The sequence below is a fragment of the Pteropus alecto genome, unplaced genomic scaffold (assembly GCF_000325575.1).
Source record: "Pteropus alecto unplaced genomic scaffold, ASM32557v1 scaffold57, whole genome shotgun sequence".
Classification (NCBI taxonomy): domain Eukaryota; kingdom Metazoa; phylum Chordata; class Mammalia; order Chiroptera; family Pteropodidae; genus Pteropus; species Pteropus alecto.
Window position 1 is genome coordinate 10,386,082 of NW_006442508.1, and position 16,631 is coordinate 10,402,712.

Consider the following 16,631-nt stretch of genomic DNA (forward strand, 5'->3'; position numbering starts at 1 on the left):
GCTGAAAAGTGACGGTGGGGCTAGTGCTGCTGCTGTATTTTGGCTGCTGCTGCCGCCGCTGCCACTAAGCTGATACCGCAGCGAGGGGTCTGGCCGCGCGGAGCGCTCTGGGAGCCCAGGCCCGCCAGCAGGGCGAACTTAAGAGAGTGAAGGCTGGGGGGTGGGCCCGACTCCTCCAGGAGCTGCAGACCAAAACGGGCAACCGAGGCAGCAAAAGGAGAGAAAGGGTGAGCTTGAGACAAGATATCAGGCCAAGTGGAATTGGAGGAAATGTCATCATTGGTAAAAGAGGACTTGGAGAAGAAACTGTTTAAGCCACTCTCGCAGAATCTGTACGAGTTTATCGAAATAGAGTTTTCGGTCCAGGATAGGTATTACCTCTGTGTGTCAGGTAATCTGTTCTTTCTGTTATACTTTTTAAATGTAAATAACTCTAATGCTTGGCTGATAAGAGGGACGTTTTTGTATTTATTTTCCTGTATATTAACAGCACATGTGTCTTCTCGTGATAGAACTTAACTATGACAAGTTTAAAAATTCGGATTCTACACAAATTTTTTAGGTGCTAAAATGGAAGACAGAAAAAAAATTCTGTATTAAGAATATTTGGACTAATTGTACAGAAATGAAACTGGGTATATCCCTTTCCTGATTTGATTATTTTGTCTCCAATCTTTTATCTAATTCACTTGCATGGCATGCAGTTTTACTGTAGAAGAGCTCATTTTTAACAATTCAACAGAGAGCTCTCCAATGTATTTAAACATTGCAGAGCTCATTATACAGAGCTCTCCGTATATTTTTAAATACATTGGAGAATTGAGCTCCATTTCCAATTAATCTAGAAAACTAGGGTTCTCCCTTTCCATGTTACGAAAGAAAAAAGACCTTCAGTTTTCTTTCGAGGGCTTATTTTGAATAGAGAAATAATCTTTTAAAAATTCTTTCTCTCGTAGGAAGCATGCTCACAGAAATAATACTTTAATGGTAAAAATTAGTTCATGAAGATGGAACTCTAAGGTTAAAGCATGTGCTCTAAACTATCAAACTAAAATATTTTCCCTCATGGTTTTAAAATTCATAAATATTGCCCAAAGGTAGAAATTGGCTTTTCCACTTAATTATGACTTGCCTAACCTGTACTTTTTTGCTGAGTTTGGACAGAAATACTTGTGCCATTATCGAATTTAATATACAGCATTCCCTTTTCCCAGTCCATGCCTTTTAATACTTTTCAAGGCTTCAGAGGAAAGAGCTTAGAAACTCTTAGGATTCATTGTGGACTTTCCTTTATAAGGCACACACTTCAGCATTTTCAGAAAACAACTTGTTATAATTCCCTTCTGGTAATGAGCTTAGAAGGACTTTCTAATAGTATCAAAAGGGAGTACTGTAAGAGAAGTAAAACATCTTTAAAAAAAAAGTGCTAAGAATTATTTAAAATTCTTTCATTCCTATTATCATATTTACTCAATAATAAAAACAGTGATATATATCTAACACTTTACCTAGCATATTTTGCTATATAAATAGAAAGTTTATGAATACACTTCAAAATATAAAGGATATTTAAATACAAAATATATGAGTATACTTCAGCAAGGTAAAAAGTTTAACCAGCTCAGGAAAAGGAAATAATTTAAAGTATGGAAAAAAGTTAAATAAAACAATTTTAGAAATTATATTGTATCCTAACCATCAAATCTTAAAGTATTTGACTTAATATGTTAGAGAAGATGCTTATTCCAACATTAATATTTAATAATTTTATACATATTGTGATCCTACTTTATAAAGCTAATTACTCATCATGTAACATTAATATATAAGTGTTTTTATAGAAAAACTTATAAAAATAAAATAATCACAATAATATATATCTAATTTACCAAAATATATCTTAACACCTCCCTTTAACTATATAATTAACTAAACTTGTTCTAACTGGGAGAAATAAAGTGTCCTAGAATTAAATTTTTGGAATTGAATGTGATTTCCACCCACCCCCTCACCACCACCACCACCACCAATATCCTTGAGTTCTGAGAAAAATATTGTGGGCTGGGGTCACTTGCTGTCTTTTCTCATAAATGACATGAATCTTTTTAACCAGGATTGGAAGGTCAAGGGGTTGGCATTGTTAACATGTTTGAAGGCTACCTCTATAAGGTTCAATTTTCTCATCTGGAAAATGACCAACTAAAGTAGGTGATCACTTTCATTAGTAAAATTCAATGATTCTGTCATATAAGAAGCAAGGGAAAACAAGGTCCTCTCAGATGTGAGGAAAAGAAGATTATACTGTAATATTATAGGCAAAAGTTAACATTATAAGTCATATTAGTTCACTGACTTTTCACAACTCTCCTCTATATCACATCCATCAATTAGAAAGCACTTTCCCCAAATGTAACATCAACGTCTCTTTATGGCCATTTCAAATACATTAAGACAAGAACAGTAATTTAAGGTAAAATCAATGCAATGCTTGACAGTCCTAAATCTCTGACCACGCTTTACTCAGAAAATTTCCATTGATATGAATCAAACAAGTCACATCACAATTGTTGAGGCAGGTTACTCCAAATTTTGAATGTTGATCACCTTCAGGAAGTAATGAGATGCATAATTATGATTGCTTTTTATGTCCTACAATCCAGCAGTTCTAAATTTTTAAGAATCACAGGTCTAGAGTAGTCAAATTCCATCACGCATTTTTCAAATTAAAGAAGATGTGTTTAAATAAGTTAAACTTTCTATTTATCCGATCACAATCTGTCACTTGCAGGAGTCTCGCGACCAGATGTTTGTGATTTCCTGTCAATGTAAAAAAATCAGATGTCATAAACTCAATTGCTCTCTCTATAGTTTGCTAGGATTTATGTTGGGGGTTTCTTGGCACCTTAGTCTCCTCTCACTTCTGGGTTTGCATGGTCACTTCTCCTTGGATTAGCTTCCCCTAGCCTAGAACATCATTATCCCTGGCAGTTAAAAGCAGCATCTTCTTATGAAGTAGAGAGGAGCTCTTTTATGTGTGGGCACTTGAAAAGGATAAGTCACTTGTGCAATGATAAGAGTGAAATGAATTAAAGAAATTCTGAAAGACTCGAAATAGAATATAAATCACTAACTATAATTACATGGGAAGTAGCAAGACATGGTGGAATGGTCATTGAAAGTCTTGGAATCAGACAGATCTAGTGTAAAACCTAACTCTACTTTGCTCACCTGCCTGCCATGAAATTTGGGGCAAAATAATTAATCTCTGTGACATCTCCAAAATGGAAATAATAACACCTATATCTCACATGGTGCTCTCCTGTTAAGTCCTCAGTAGGAAAACGCAAACATGTTAAACTATGTTCCAAAAAAATAAAATAAAAGATAGGGTTATATTTTTAAAGATGCAGAAAAATGTATTTACTGTGAAAATATATGCTGAAATATATATGTGTAAGTAGTATATACTGTAAAGATTTATAATAAAAATAAAATATGCAGTAAACATGAGTATGTATATTTAATATATAATAAATTATATATTAAATTGTACATTTTATAAATAAAAATTATATACATATTCAGATACAGGTTATTTTTAAGTAATTAATGTCTAAGAATGAACATTTTCCATTCATAGACATTAATTTGAAAGTAATTGGCACTTACTAGAATTATGAAAATAGTATGCATAATTTCTCCATACATATTACATTTTGATGCCAGAACAGAACTAATTCTCTGTGAGCTAGAGAATCTAACAAATCATTTACAATAAGTGTTAACAATAAGAGTATTAAATAAGAGTAAGTTAAGAAAAAGAAACAAAATACTGAAAACTGGGTGGCTTATAAACAACAAACATTTATTTCTCACAATTCTGAAGGCTAGGAAGTCCAAGATCATGGCACTGGCAGATTCCATGTCTGGGTAGGACCTGCTTACTCACAGACTGCCATCTTCTTCCTGTTACCTCACATGGCAGAAGGGGCAAGGGATCTCTCTGGGATCTTTTTATGAGGGCACTAATGCCATTCATTCATGAGGACTCTGCCCTCATGACCTGATCACCTTGGAGGTTAGGATTTCAACCTATGAATTTTAGGGGAAACATAAACATTCAATTTATAGTACCCAGTATAACCCAAAAATTGATTTTGTAAAAATATTTCCAGAAAAAATATCATATGAAAATTACTTTTTTGATGAAATCAATAATAGCATTTGCAATGACCCCAAGACACCATCAATACATTGAAACATTTTCAATAAAGCTTTTTGTCTTTGATAACTATAATAACTTTTCCCTATTTTTAATTTCAGTGATGAAAACAATTATATAGCACTAGTCTTGGAAAAGAACAGTCACTTGTTTATTTAAATCATTTTTGTGCAGCTTCCTCATGAGCTACTGTTTTCCCTCTATTCCACCAATTGTATTTGTTCAATCAGCCAATCTTCCTTCCACTTAGCCTCATGAATACTAGTGGCTATTTTACCGTGGTAATAGAGGTAGTTATTAATGACAATGTTTATTTTGAAATTAAAAGTGAAAATAAATGGTTGTCATGATTTAAGATCGTAATTCTGAAAATGCTAACTAAAATATTAAAACTGGAGCAGATTCACGCTGAAATTCCCTGGATCTGTAGATATATTCACTAAGTAATAATTACACAATGGCACCGCTGAGGTTACTGAAACCAACTCTAACATTTTGACGACATAAACACATTTCTGTTTTAAGACAATTGATATATCTCCACTTTGCCACTCCATTAATGTGGATATGGCCATTTAATTTTGGCTGGTAGCACAGCTCAAGTGTGGAAATTAGGGATTGGGTTCACTCCAGCCCGAGTAGACTTCTTTGACTCTTAGCTAAAGGCAATTCTTGGAGCCTCCTTGGCTCTAGAGGAGGCTATTTTGCCAAATTGTTGAGGCTAAACTGAATCTGGGCTGCGTTATTATATGAAAAGTTTAACTTCTAAAGCTCTTTTATTTTCTTAGTTTGATATTAGTGGGCCAGTGATCATTAATATAAGAAAACTTAATAACTGGTAGATCCTACCTTCTAAACATCTTTCTCCATTCTCTCCCAACAACCCATCCTTTACAGAACTGCCCCCCGAAAACTTTCTAAAATTTATAGCTCGGCCTATCTATTCATTAAAATCCTTTAGTGACAACCCTTTCCCCAAACTCCCACACACGCATAGCTTTCAGGATAACATTTGAACTCCTGAGCCTAACATTCCAGACCCTTCAGAAACTAGCTCCTGCTTAACCTTCTTCCCAACACCTATTCACTGTCACACTCCAGACCAACAATACCAATGCCCGTGAGGACTCAGAAATGCCAAGTATTTCATGTTTTTGTACACATGCTGCTCCAGAACTCCCTTTACCCCTTTCTTCATTCTGCTAACTCCCACTGCTCTTTACAGTGCAGATGACCTCATTCAAGAAGCTCTCTCCGACCCTGAATCAGATGAAGATGTCCCTTCTCCATGTTCCTAATTACCCCATCCATGTCTCATTCACAGCCCTGTGATTATATGTTTTCTTTCTGAAGCTCCCACTCCCTGTGATCTCAGTGAGCACAGGAATGGTGTCTTATGAGAATTCATTTTTTTAGTGCTTAGCACAAGGCCTTTAATAAAAGGGCAATCAAAAATTTATCCAATTAATGAAATGAATCAGTGGGTCTATAGTCAATTAACCAGTCATCAGAACATGTAGATGAGGCAGTGGAATTTGCTTCAAATTACATTTTCATTCAGTATCCAGTTATTTCTCCTCATCCCCATCCTCTCCCACCCTCTAAGGAGCAAGTAAGACTGCTAGCCAGAACAAGAACATCGTAGTTTGGTTCTAGAGTAGAGCCTTTGTCTGGAAAGGTACAACTGCCTTTTTTTTTTTTTTTTTGTCCACTAATGGCCCTTTTTTAGGGTGAGAGAAATGTACATGGGCACAAATCCACTGACTTTTACACATAATTTCAGAACTCTGAGCCATATTTTTTTTTTACCCCTGGTTAAGATCTTTTGCTCTAGGTCCCCTCCAGAACATGGCCCTCAATCACTCTCTTTGTCCCCAAAATATGCAACCCCTCTTCTTCCAAATTCTTGTAATATGTGAAGTAAATCACAGTTTTTAGTCTCTTCTTATTTATTTTTTAAATCCTACCTAACCCAGGAACTGGCAGACAATATTCACTCAGTTAGTGAGTGCATGCAGGATTCCCCTGCAAGCTGTCTTCTGCCTTCACCATTCTAGAAAAACTGCCCTCAGGGAAGAAATCAATGATCTTCCCCAAGTTAGATTCAGTGCCACCAATGAACTCTTACTTTACCCAACAAAGTGACTTCACAGAATTGTCTCCAAATCTTTGAAATTCTCCGTCCTCTTGATTTCCATAGCATTGTACTTCTAGGATTGTCTCTTTTCTGATGGCCCCTCTCATCTTCTCATACCTCTCCGCTGGTACCCTTTTCTTTTCCATTCTGCCTCACCTCTTTCTTCTGTTCTTTTCTCTATAAACCTAGTCTTGCAAACCTGTCCACATAGAAAATTCCAAGTCCATATCTTTATTCTTAAACTATATTCTTTTATCTCCTTCTCTTCTGAGATACATCGTTATTCCACCCAACCATACTTTTCTATTTTGATTTCCATCAAGTGTTATTTCCATCCAGTGTTATCAATGCCTTATTTGAATCTTACTTGGATTTGCCACTTCTATTATGAAAATAATAGCCCACATATTATGCCTAGATTATGACGACTCTCTTAAAACAAACAAAATGAAACGTTTTAACAATTGCTATAAACCAGGCACTATCCTAAGTTATTTATATACTTTATCTTTAATCTTTACCCTCTATGAGTTTGTATCTCTCTGATGTCTACTTTACAACATGAGAAAACTGAGGTTTAATCTCTCGAGGGATGAAGTAGTTTACTCAGACTACAGTGTAAGAAGCAATGTCATGATTTGAATCCAGAGTATCTGAATTCAAGTCGCGCTGCCTCTTCCAGGGAACTCCAGTTCCCTTTTCTTTTATTCTTCAATGTATCTTGTGCATCATTACTTCCAGAAAAATACTCCTTTAACAGGACACCACTGTATTAGTCTCCTGTTCAAGGAGGAAAGAAACCTATTAACTATGTATTATTGTATGAGCTTTCACTGAACACCTGACATATTGCCCTCTTCTTAGATTTGCCAACCTGCTCAGTCTTCTTTCTGTAGGGGATGACTTCATCTCTGTCATCAACATTAAGCTCAGCTGATTGCCTTAATTTCAGAATCACCTGCCCCTTCAGAGGAGAATTACTCCCTTCATGAGCCCCAATTCTGGAGCCCTCACTGTCTAGGCCAGCCACCCGTCCCTCCTACCAGAGTGGGGATTCGGGCACCACAAGTCTATAGTGGTTCCGTCACTTTTTGAATCCTCTTGCCCCCATATCCTAACACTGACCAATCTATACAGTTCACTTTCTCTAATTCTACATGGTGCAGTTCAGCTCCTGCTGTCCACTCATTTCCCCATGCTGTCCTTTACCTAGAAATGCCTTCAGATCATCTCTGCCTTTCCAAAGTGAACTAATGTTAAAGCTCTATCTAGAATTATATTTCTTTCATAATTCCTTCCTTAACTATTCCAATCCTCTCCCTTCCCAGAACTGTTGAACATATACAGTTGGCTCCAGATTGCTTATCTATCACTATGATTATATTGCAGTATAATCTTTTATATCTTCTTGACAAGGAGGGCATGCCAAGTGGTACTTTCAAAATTGCATCAACCATCTTGAAAGAACGTTTAAGACACTCAATTCTGATTGCCATCGCTACATAATTATACATATATATCATTATAATATATATTTTATGCAACTCATGTGTGTTAACTTTGTCTCCTCGACAAAACCATAACTTTCTAGAGGACAGGGACCGTGTCTCATATTTGTACCCTCTGCAGCATCTATAGTAGTTCTATCAGGCAAATAGCAGACACTCAGTAAATACTTCTTTATAATTCAGACTCATTGGTAATTTTTAATTCGGGAGTTCTAACACCGAAGGTTGATTCTTATGTGTTCTTATGAGACCAAAGAATGATTTTAAGGCCAAGAAATTATTTTCTTATTTTGTTTACATAAAATAAGCAATAATTTTCTAATACCTTTCAAAGTATAGTACTAAAACTTTTTGCCTGAGTGACACATTTTCAATACTAGAATTTTGGAGACACACTAGAGAGGATTAAAAATCTCAAACAATACCAAACAGTAGCTGTGATGCGAGCACTTCTACATCAAAAATCTCACAGTGTACACGGGAGTATTTTCATGGTCACTCTTAACATTGTGTTGCTGTGTGAACAGAACTGTTTATTTCCTGACCTCACTTTCTTATTTGTCATAAATTAAAATTCCAACTTGTTCTGGTAAATACTTTGGCACTGGCTGTATGCTAACACTAAGCCTCTTATTTCCTGCCCTGAGTTGAACCCCATTCCCCACCACAAATCTCATAGCTGAAAGCACATAACTTAATGTTCTATCTGACAGACATTATTATGGTTGTATGTAACCACAATTGTAGCAAAAATAAAGTTAACACACTGAGCAAATTTGGGGCATACTCATGAAAGTTCAGATAAATCAGAGTTCATAAATGGGGTGGAGTGCAGATATAATGTAGATTCAAGCTTAGTATATGAAAAAGAGATATATAAATACTGAAAAGTATGATGATGAATAATTATCATCTAAGAATTTATGTAAACTAAGTGTTTTTTTCTGTCCTACAGTGACCAAAAGTGAAGAAGTAAAAATAATCATGGTGAAACACTACAGAATAGGTTTAGACGAAAAATATGAAGTAACAAAAAAGTGGTCTTTGAATGATCTGCAGATGATTGATGGAAAAGAAGCAGATACCGTAAGTGTTACGCTTTGTAAGGGAGACGTGGGATCGATACGCTGGAGATCTTTATGTTCAATATTCTCCTTTATATATTCTTGGCATGTAACTAAGTATTAAGATGACATATTGTTCTTAAGTTGTACGGTTTAATCTACTGGGATGAACTACTGTTTTTGTTGTTGTTGTTGTTATTGTTGTTGTTGTTCTGTTTATTTCACTTGCATTTTGAATTTCGTCTATCAAATTTAAAAGCATTTTTTCCAAGAGCTTCTTAACAGGTTAAAATACAACCTTCCAGTCAATTCTGAAACTTTGAATATACAATGTTTCCACCACTACTCTCTACCCACCCCAATTTCCTCCATAAGGTTTGGGGATTCCTTCCCTCATCTTCTTTAAATTTTACTGTCAGTTAGTCACTCAATGCACCAGAAGGATCAATAACTCTTGGAAATTCTACAACCTTACAGTCAAAGTGTGGGCGGAAAGTGTATACTCCAATCTCTCCACTTGACTATGTGACAAATAGTTTTCCTAGTCTCTCCTCAAACTCTTCTACCTGTGGAAAACACATTGTCACATGAGAGAGTCCATTCCATTTCTGAATTGCCATACTTTATTTATAATTTTCCTGCTTATGTTTAACCAAAATCTGATCATTATAACATCCACTCATCTGTCCTAGTTTTTCCATTTGGAGTAATCTAGGACAAATCCAATCTTCCTTTCACATAGCATCCTTTACAATGTTGAGGACAATTACAATGTTCCCTCAAGTTTTCTCTCTTCTAGGCTAAATGTACTCATTTCATTCTTTAAATGACTTTCATATGAAGATCATATAAGATAATATGACAGAGAAACACCAACAATAAGAGATAGTAGCATTGGTGTTACTTTATTCCATGTCATTGCTTTAACACCCTTCAGTACACTATTTTCTCTCCTCTGAAATGCTTCTGTGTTCTAGAATTAAATACAGTACTTCAGAATTAGCGTGACTAGTTTGTATTTCCTTTGCTCTGGATTCCTTATTTCTATAAATAATTAACTGAAACCTTGAGTCTTTTGTGTATGATTTGCCATGTAATCTGATCTGCCATACCCTTTACTTACACACAATAAAATCTAAATAAAGGCCCTGGTGATCTGGCTTCTTTATCCCTGGTCATTCCCCCTTAAACTTTATACATCCACAGTGCTTAACTATTGACTCTTGAGGTTTAGAATGAGCAATCACCTCTATCTCTTGCCCTATTCTCAGATTCCCCATTGGGTAAAATCCTACGCTCTCAACCCCCATCAAATTGTGGATATAAATGTGTTATAGCCATAATCCTACAAACTGCAACTGTTAGCTTTTTCTGCCTCTTCTCTGGATGGAAAGATTCTGAAAAGCTGGGATTATGGCTTTTCATCTTTTATCATAGCCTTCTGCATGATTGATATTAGGCACTCTGTTAATATTTTTGTTATTGTTGGATGAATTAGAACTTAAGTTCATTTATTCTAAATCCCACGCAATGCCATATTCTTACTCTGGTTTATTTTTAGTCTTATTATCAAATCTTCAAGTATTTTGATTTTTTTAAATATTCACTGTAATATGATGCAGATTTAATGAGCACAACATTTAGGACTTCATTCAAGTCAATAATAAAATTGATGAAGTGGGCAGGGCTAAGTTCATACCCCTAGGTAATTGATAGATTATCATTACCATTACTATTACTACTAGTAGTAGTACTGCTACCTGCTACCATCTTCCATTTAGTAAACTCTTATCAGGTGCCAGGAACTACACAAAGCTCTTTCCAAATATAATTTTACATAATCATCACAAAACTCCATGAATTGGATTCCATTATTACTCCCAATTTATACATGAGGAAAATCAGACTTAAAGAGATTAATTGACTTGCCCAAGGTCACATAGCTTTTAAGAGGTGGAGCTACAGCCATAAAAAAATGAAATCCTACCATTCGCATTGAAATGGATGGACCTAGAAGTTATGCTGAGTAAATTAAATCAGACAGAGAAAGATAAATACCATATGATTTCACTTGCATGCGGAATCTAAAGAACAAAAAGCACAAACAAATCAGAAACAGACTCACAAATATAGAGGACAGTCTGGTAAAGGCCAGAGGGGAGGGAGGTTATGGGGGCTGTGAGAAAGGGGTGAAGGGTTAAAGAAGTATAAATTAGTAGTTGATAGAGGGTCACGGGGTTGGGGAACACAGCATAGAGAATGTAGTCATCAGTAATGTAATGGCTATGTGTAGAGACAGAGGAAAGAAAGAGTAATCAGGAGGATTGTTTCATAAACTATATAAATGTCTAACCAATGTACTGTATACTTAAAACTAATAATAAAATTTTTTTAAAAAGGTGAAGCTAGACTTTATGCAGAAATTTATTAATTTGCCTTCTGTGTACTGTTTGTTTAACATCTAAAATGCATATACATTCATTCATTTATTGGGAATTTATGGTATGTCGGGCCCTGCTAAGCTCTGAGGATACAGTGGAGAATTAGATACCCATAAGGACTTAATTCTGCCTTAATTATCTAGACTGAATACCTAAATTTTGTCCTTAAGATCTTTACTGAAATCAATATATGCGATCTGCTATTATCTTGATATCACCTAGGAATCCTATCTTTAAGATTTGGTGTGTTTGGCATGACTTCTTGGTAAAAGCATGCTGGATTTCACTGCTTTCTTTCCTAAGTACTCATATGGCATTTTTCTGAGAATACATTCTACATAAATATTCAACACTTAGGAAGTAGTTAAATAAATTATTGTATATCAATATGCTGGAATAAACACAGCCATTAAAAATCATGTTTCCAAAAGATACCTCAGAACACAATTGTTAACCATTGAATCAATTTTTAAAAAGTCAGTAATACAAAACTTTTCTACAATAGTCTCATTTTTCATATTTAGTCTATCATATTATTGAAAACTGAAATCTGAACCTTAAATTTTAATATAAAAATACATAGAGGTATATACATATGTATCTATTAAACAAAACAATATTTTAATGATAATTATCTCTGTAAGATAGGATTACACATTTTTTAATTATTTTCTTTCTTCTTTATACATTAATGTACTTGCCAAAATTTCTATACTACATTAAATTTTAGCAGGAATCAATGTCAAGTTCACTAATCTGTAGTTTCAGGAATTAACTATCCCCACATTCTTTTTCTGACCATTTTTCTTTTCTTATTTTTTTCTCAAGTTCTCAAATATTACTGATGTCATAATTATTTCTACAAGTTTGGTCAGCGTCTGAGGATGCATTCATCAAGATTGTCAACTTAGATTCATTGAAAGCAGATAGCGGTGCTCTATTTTCTCCTCACTTTCCTGGCCTTTGATTCTATAACAACAATATTGATTCTTCTCTTTCCTATTTAAAGATCATTCTCTTTACAAAAAAGATACAAAAAAGAAGTTGACTACTTCTATTTTCCTCATCCCTTTAGGACCTAACATATTAAATTTCCAGAAGAAAAACTATAATATCCAAAGAGTAGTTCTTTTAAAGACTTTTTTTCCCCTATGGATAAAGTAAAAATATCCCAGTTGTTCTGGGAATTTCTACTTCTCCTCTCTCTTGGAATTGAATCCTCAGGAGTCAGCATATATATTTTTTCAATAGCAGCGATACAGTTTTAAATAGAGCACTTTAGAGCCAGAAAATTGGACTTTAAAATGAAATGGATTTTAAGCTGAAGTTAATTTCTAAAGCAGAAATCAAAATGACTGGGGGTTTGAAGACTGACATGGTGCAACAGGAGAGAGGATGATACAGCAAAAAGTGGTGTTGGGTCGATTGAGATCTTAGTTCTTGTCTTGCCTCTGCCAATAACTACATGTATGACCTGGGCTTCACCTCTCTGAAAACTATTATCTCAGCTATAAACAAGAGATTACTGAATGATCTGTGAGATCCCCTTTTAGCTCTAGGATTCTATCAAGAAAGAAGGAGAGAGAGAAGGGGAGAGGGTGGGAAAGATGAAAGGAAAAAGGGAGAGAGGGAAAAAGGGAGAGAGGGAGGAAGGATCTTATATTAAAATTTTGGTATGTTTGGCACCAGGGAGAAAGGAGAAACCTATTTTCCCTTTCAGAAGTCTGTAAGTAGATTTATTCTTTTCTTCTATCCCTACCCATCCTCTGAAATTCATTACTCTAGAAAGGACAGAAGGAAGGAAGGAAGGAAGGAAGGAAGGAAGGAAGGAGGACTTATATTCTATGTACATGCCTGCTCAGGCTCTAATTATTAGGCTAAAGGAAAAAAAATTAATCCTTTCCAAGTATCTCAAAAGTATAAAGGATATTTTCTACATGATAAAGAAAAAATGTTTCAGTGAGGAAACTACATTAGGAGTGTGATTAGTATTTGCTGATGGAATGAGTATGATTTCCTTTTATTGAGATTGTGCAAGTGTCTTTCAAGCTGCAATTATGACAGCTAGGAAAATTTTGCAAGATATGACTAGGGAACACTGCACTTAAAATCACATCACCCTTGTCCATTCTTTTTAAAAAGTGTTTTGTTTTTTTAAAATGTGTTAATGGTATAAAGCAAAGTGGTATTAACATCAGTATCATAATCTTTGGGGGCAGATTTGGGAAAGGAAACTATCATTTATTAAGCTTCATACTAAGCAGTTTATATGATTAATCTCATTTAAAAGTCATAGTAACCTTATTTAAAAAGAGGAGAAAAGTGAGGGTCAGATTACATAAGTACTTTGCCTGTAGTTACAACAGAGATTCAAAATGATTGTCTAACTTCAAAACTCACCTTCTTTTTCCTGCTTCCTGTAAGAATTATCCTATTAAAAAAAATTGTAAATGCCTAAGTTATTTGTATATAATGTTTACACACTACATGGTAACAAATTATTCATTGTCTTTGGTCTCTCTCTGCCTCCTTGTCATTTAAGGCAATGTTTACCTCCACTTCTCTTTTTGTAGGGCTACTTCAGATCAATTCAACACACACCTGTTGAGAACTTAGTAGTTGCCAAGGATAAACACTAGGAACACAAAGATAAATATTTCAAACCCTCTGCCCTCAAGGAGAGGTAGGAGTTAGGCAGATAATGAATGTGAAAGCATTTTGTAAACTGAAAAGCACTCTATAAATGCAAGGCATTGTTGTTACTGCTATTAGTAACAATAGCAAGTATTATTATTTTAACACACAGGACTTAGATCAGGTTTGATGTCTGCTTTTTCTCCAAACATCTCCACTAGAAGTATAACAAGAGCCTGGAAGCAGTCTTTAGTAATTTTCAGTTTCAGTTAAATGATTTAATGAACCTTGTGATTAACTTCAAAGGTAATTTCTTGCTATTAACTTAAAACTCATCAAGTTGGTGATGTGTAGTGTGTCAAAAGCTAATTAGTCATCCTGTATTTCCCCCTTCTATCTTTGGAATAGCACAAAGAACCAACCTTCTGGTAGAGAAAAGGAGAAACCTTTTCTTCCCTCCAGAAGTCTGTGAGTCAATTTATTCTCTGCTTCCCTTCTTACCCATCCTCTCAAATTTACTACCCTAAGAAGAGTTGATAACTGCACATTCTGAGACATATTTTATTTGTGTAATTAAAAAATTACAGATGCTTCAAAAATAATTCTTATTGTTGTTCTTTTACGAAGGAGTGCGTTTGAAGCAGGTAAAGTTTTGAAAAGCTCATTTGTAGAAATATGTTTGGTACTAATACTTTATAATCAATAAGCATATACAAAAGAATATGAGAGAATCCAGGAAATCTAGTTACTTTCTTGACTACAAACAAAATCATGTCTCTCTTTCTCTTCTAGGACAATCCATTTTTTGATCTGCACTTCAAGAAAGTGTACAGTTTAGAAGCATATAGTTGTGCTTCTAAATATGCCTTTGCTCGAACTGTGAATAAGCTGAATCATGAATATCTTAAGAAGGACTTACAGATCGTGAACTTTGATTCTACTTACATTAATGATGATTCCATTTGGTCCTCCAACAACAAGGATTGCTTGGTTCTTATGAGAATATGCTTTTATGCTTTCAATCTAGTGTGCCTGTCCCTGTGTCCCCTGCCACTCTGAAAATGTACATCTTATTCTTTCATTATTACTCTATGAAAATGGTTCCCTAAGTAATATTTATAGTCATGATTTTGTTTTTTCCCTTTGTCAGTGATTGTTATTTATATGAAAATAAAGTGATGCTTCGTGAATTACAGTAGAATGTGTTTTAATGTAATCATTCAACAGTAAGGACTTTTGCCTATGTGTTCCTTGGTAACTTTGGAAGGAGTCAGATGGTTTTGCCTAAATTAGTATTCCACTAAAGAAGTATCTTAAAAGGCCTAAATATCTGAAAAGATAGCCCACGTTCATGGATAAGAATATTAAATTGTTAAGATATCAGTGCTACTCAAAGCCATCCACAGATGCAATGCAATTCCTATCAAAATTCCAATGGCTTCTTTTGCAGAAATGGAAAAGCCAATCCTCAAATTCATAACCAAATAGCCAAACAATCTTGCAAAAGAAGTACAAAGTTGAAGGACTAACATCTCTAATTTCAAAACATACTACAAAGCTACAGTAATCAAAACTATGTAGTACTGGCTTAAGGATAAAAGTATAGACCAATGTAATAGAATTGAGAATTCAGAAGTAAGCCCATCACCTATGATAAGCTGATTTTTTACAAGGGTGCCAAGTTTATTTAAAGAGGAAAGAATGATCTCTTCAACAAATGGTTCTGGTACAACTAGATATCCACCTACAAAAGAATAAAACTGGACCCCAAACTTACACCATACACAAAAATCAACTTAAATGGATTAAAGACTTGAATATAAGACCTGAAACTATAAAACTCCTAGAAGAAAACAGGGGTAAATCTTCAGGACCTTGGATTTGGCAATGGATTCTTATAATGTGAAACGCATGAGCAACAAAAGGAGAAAATAGATAAACTAGACTTTACCAAAATTACTTTTGCATCAAAAGACATCGTCAAGAAAGTGAAAAACAACCTACAAAATGGGAGAAAATATTTGCAAATCATATATCTGATAAGGTTTTAATACCCAGAATATATAAAGAACTCCTACAACTCAATAACAAAAAAGACAAATAACCTAGTTAAAAAATGAACAAAGGACTTGAATAGGCATTTATCCAAAGAAGATATATAATAAGCACAAGAAAAGATACTTAACATCATTAGTCATTGGGGAAATGCAAACTAAAACCACGATGAGACACCACTTCACACCTACTAGGATGACAAGTGTTAGCAAAGATGTGGAGAAATTGAAACCCTCATACATTGCTTGTGGGAATGCGTAATGGTACGACCACTGTAGAAAAGTTTTACATTTCCTCAAAAAACTAAACACAGAATTACCAAATGACCCAGCAATTTCACTCATGAGAATGTACCCAAAAGAACTGAAATCAGGGACTTGACTAGATGTTTGTACACCTAGTGTTCATTGAAGCATTATTCACAATAGCCAAAAGATGGAAGCAATTCAAGCATCCATCAATAGGTAAATAGATAAGCAAAATTTGGTATCTACATACAGTGAAATGTTATTCTGCCATTAAAAAGCCATGAAGTCCTGATACTTACTACAACATGGACGATCGTTGAAA

The 16,631-nt window shown here is 34.7% G+C and overlaps 1 protein-coding gene across 2 annotated transcripts; it reads left to right on the plus strand.

Annotated features, from left to right (window-relative positions):
• Positions 1-246: 246 nt before the first annotated feature.
• EXOC1L (exocyst complex component 1 like) lies at positions 247-15,088 on the plus strand. Of its 2 annotated transcripts, none has more exons than XM_025040204.1 (3): positions 247-371; positions 8,823-8,953; positions 14,799-15,088. In XM_025040204.1, exons 2-3 carry the CDS (start codon positions 8,852-8,854, stop codon positions 15,063-15,065), a joined length of 369 nt encoding a protein of 122 aa, XP_024895972.1. In that variant the 5' UTR covers positions 247-371; positions 8,823-8,851; the 3' UTR covers positions 15,066-15,088. The 2 variants fall into 2 exon arrangements, with proteins under 2 accessions (XP_024895972.1, XP_015452978.1); XM_015597492.2 differs by having other exon boundaries at positions 253-391.
• Positions 15,089-16,631: the final 1,543 nt, after the last annotated feature.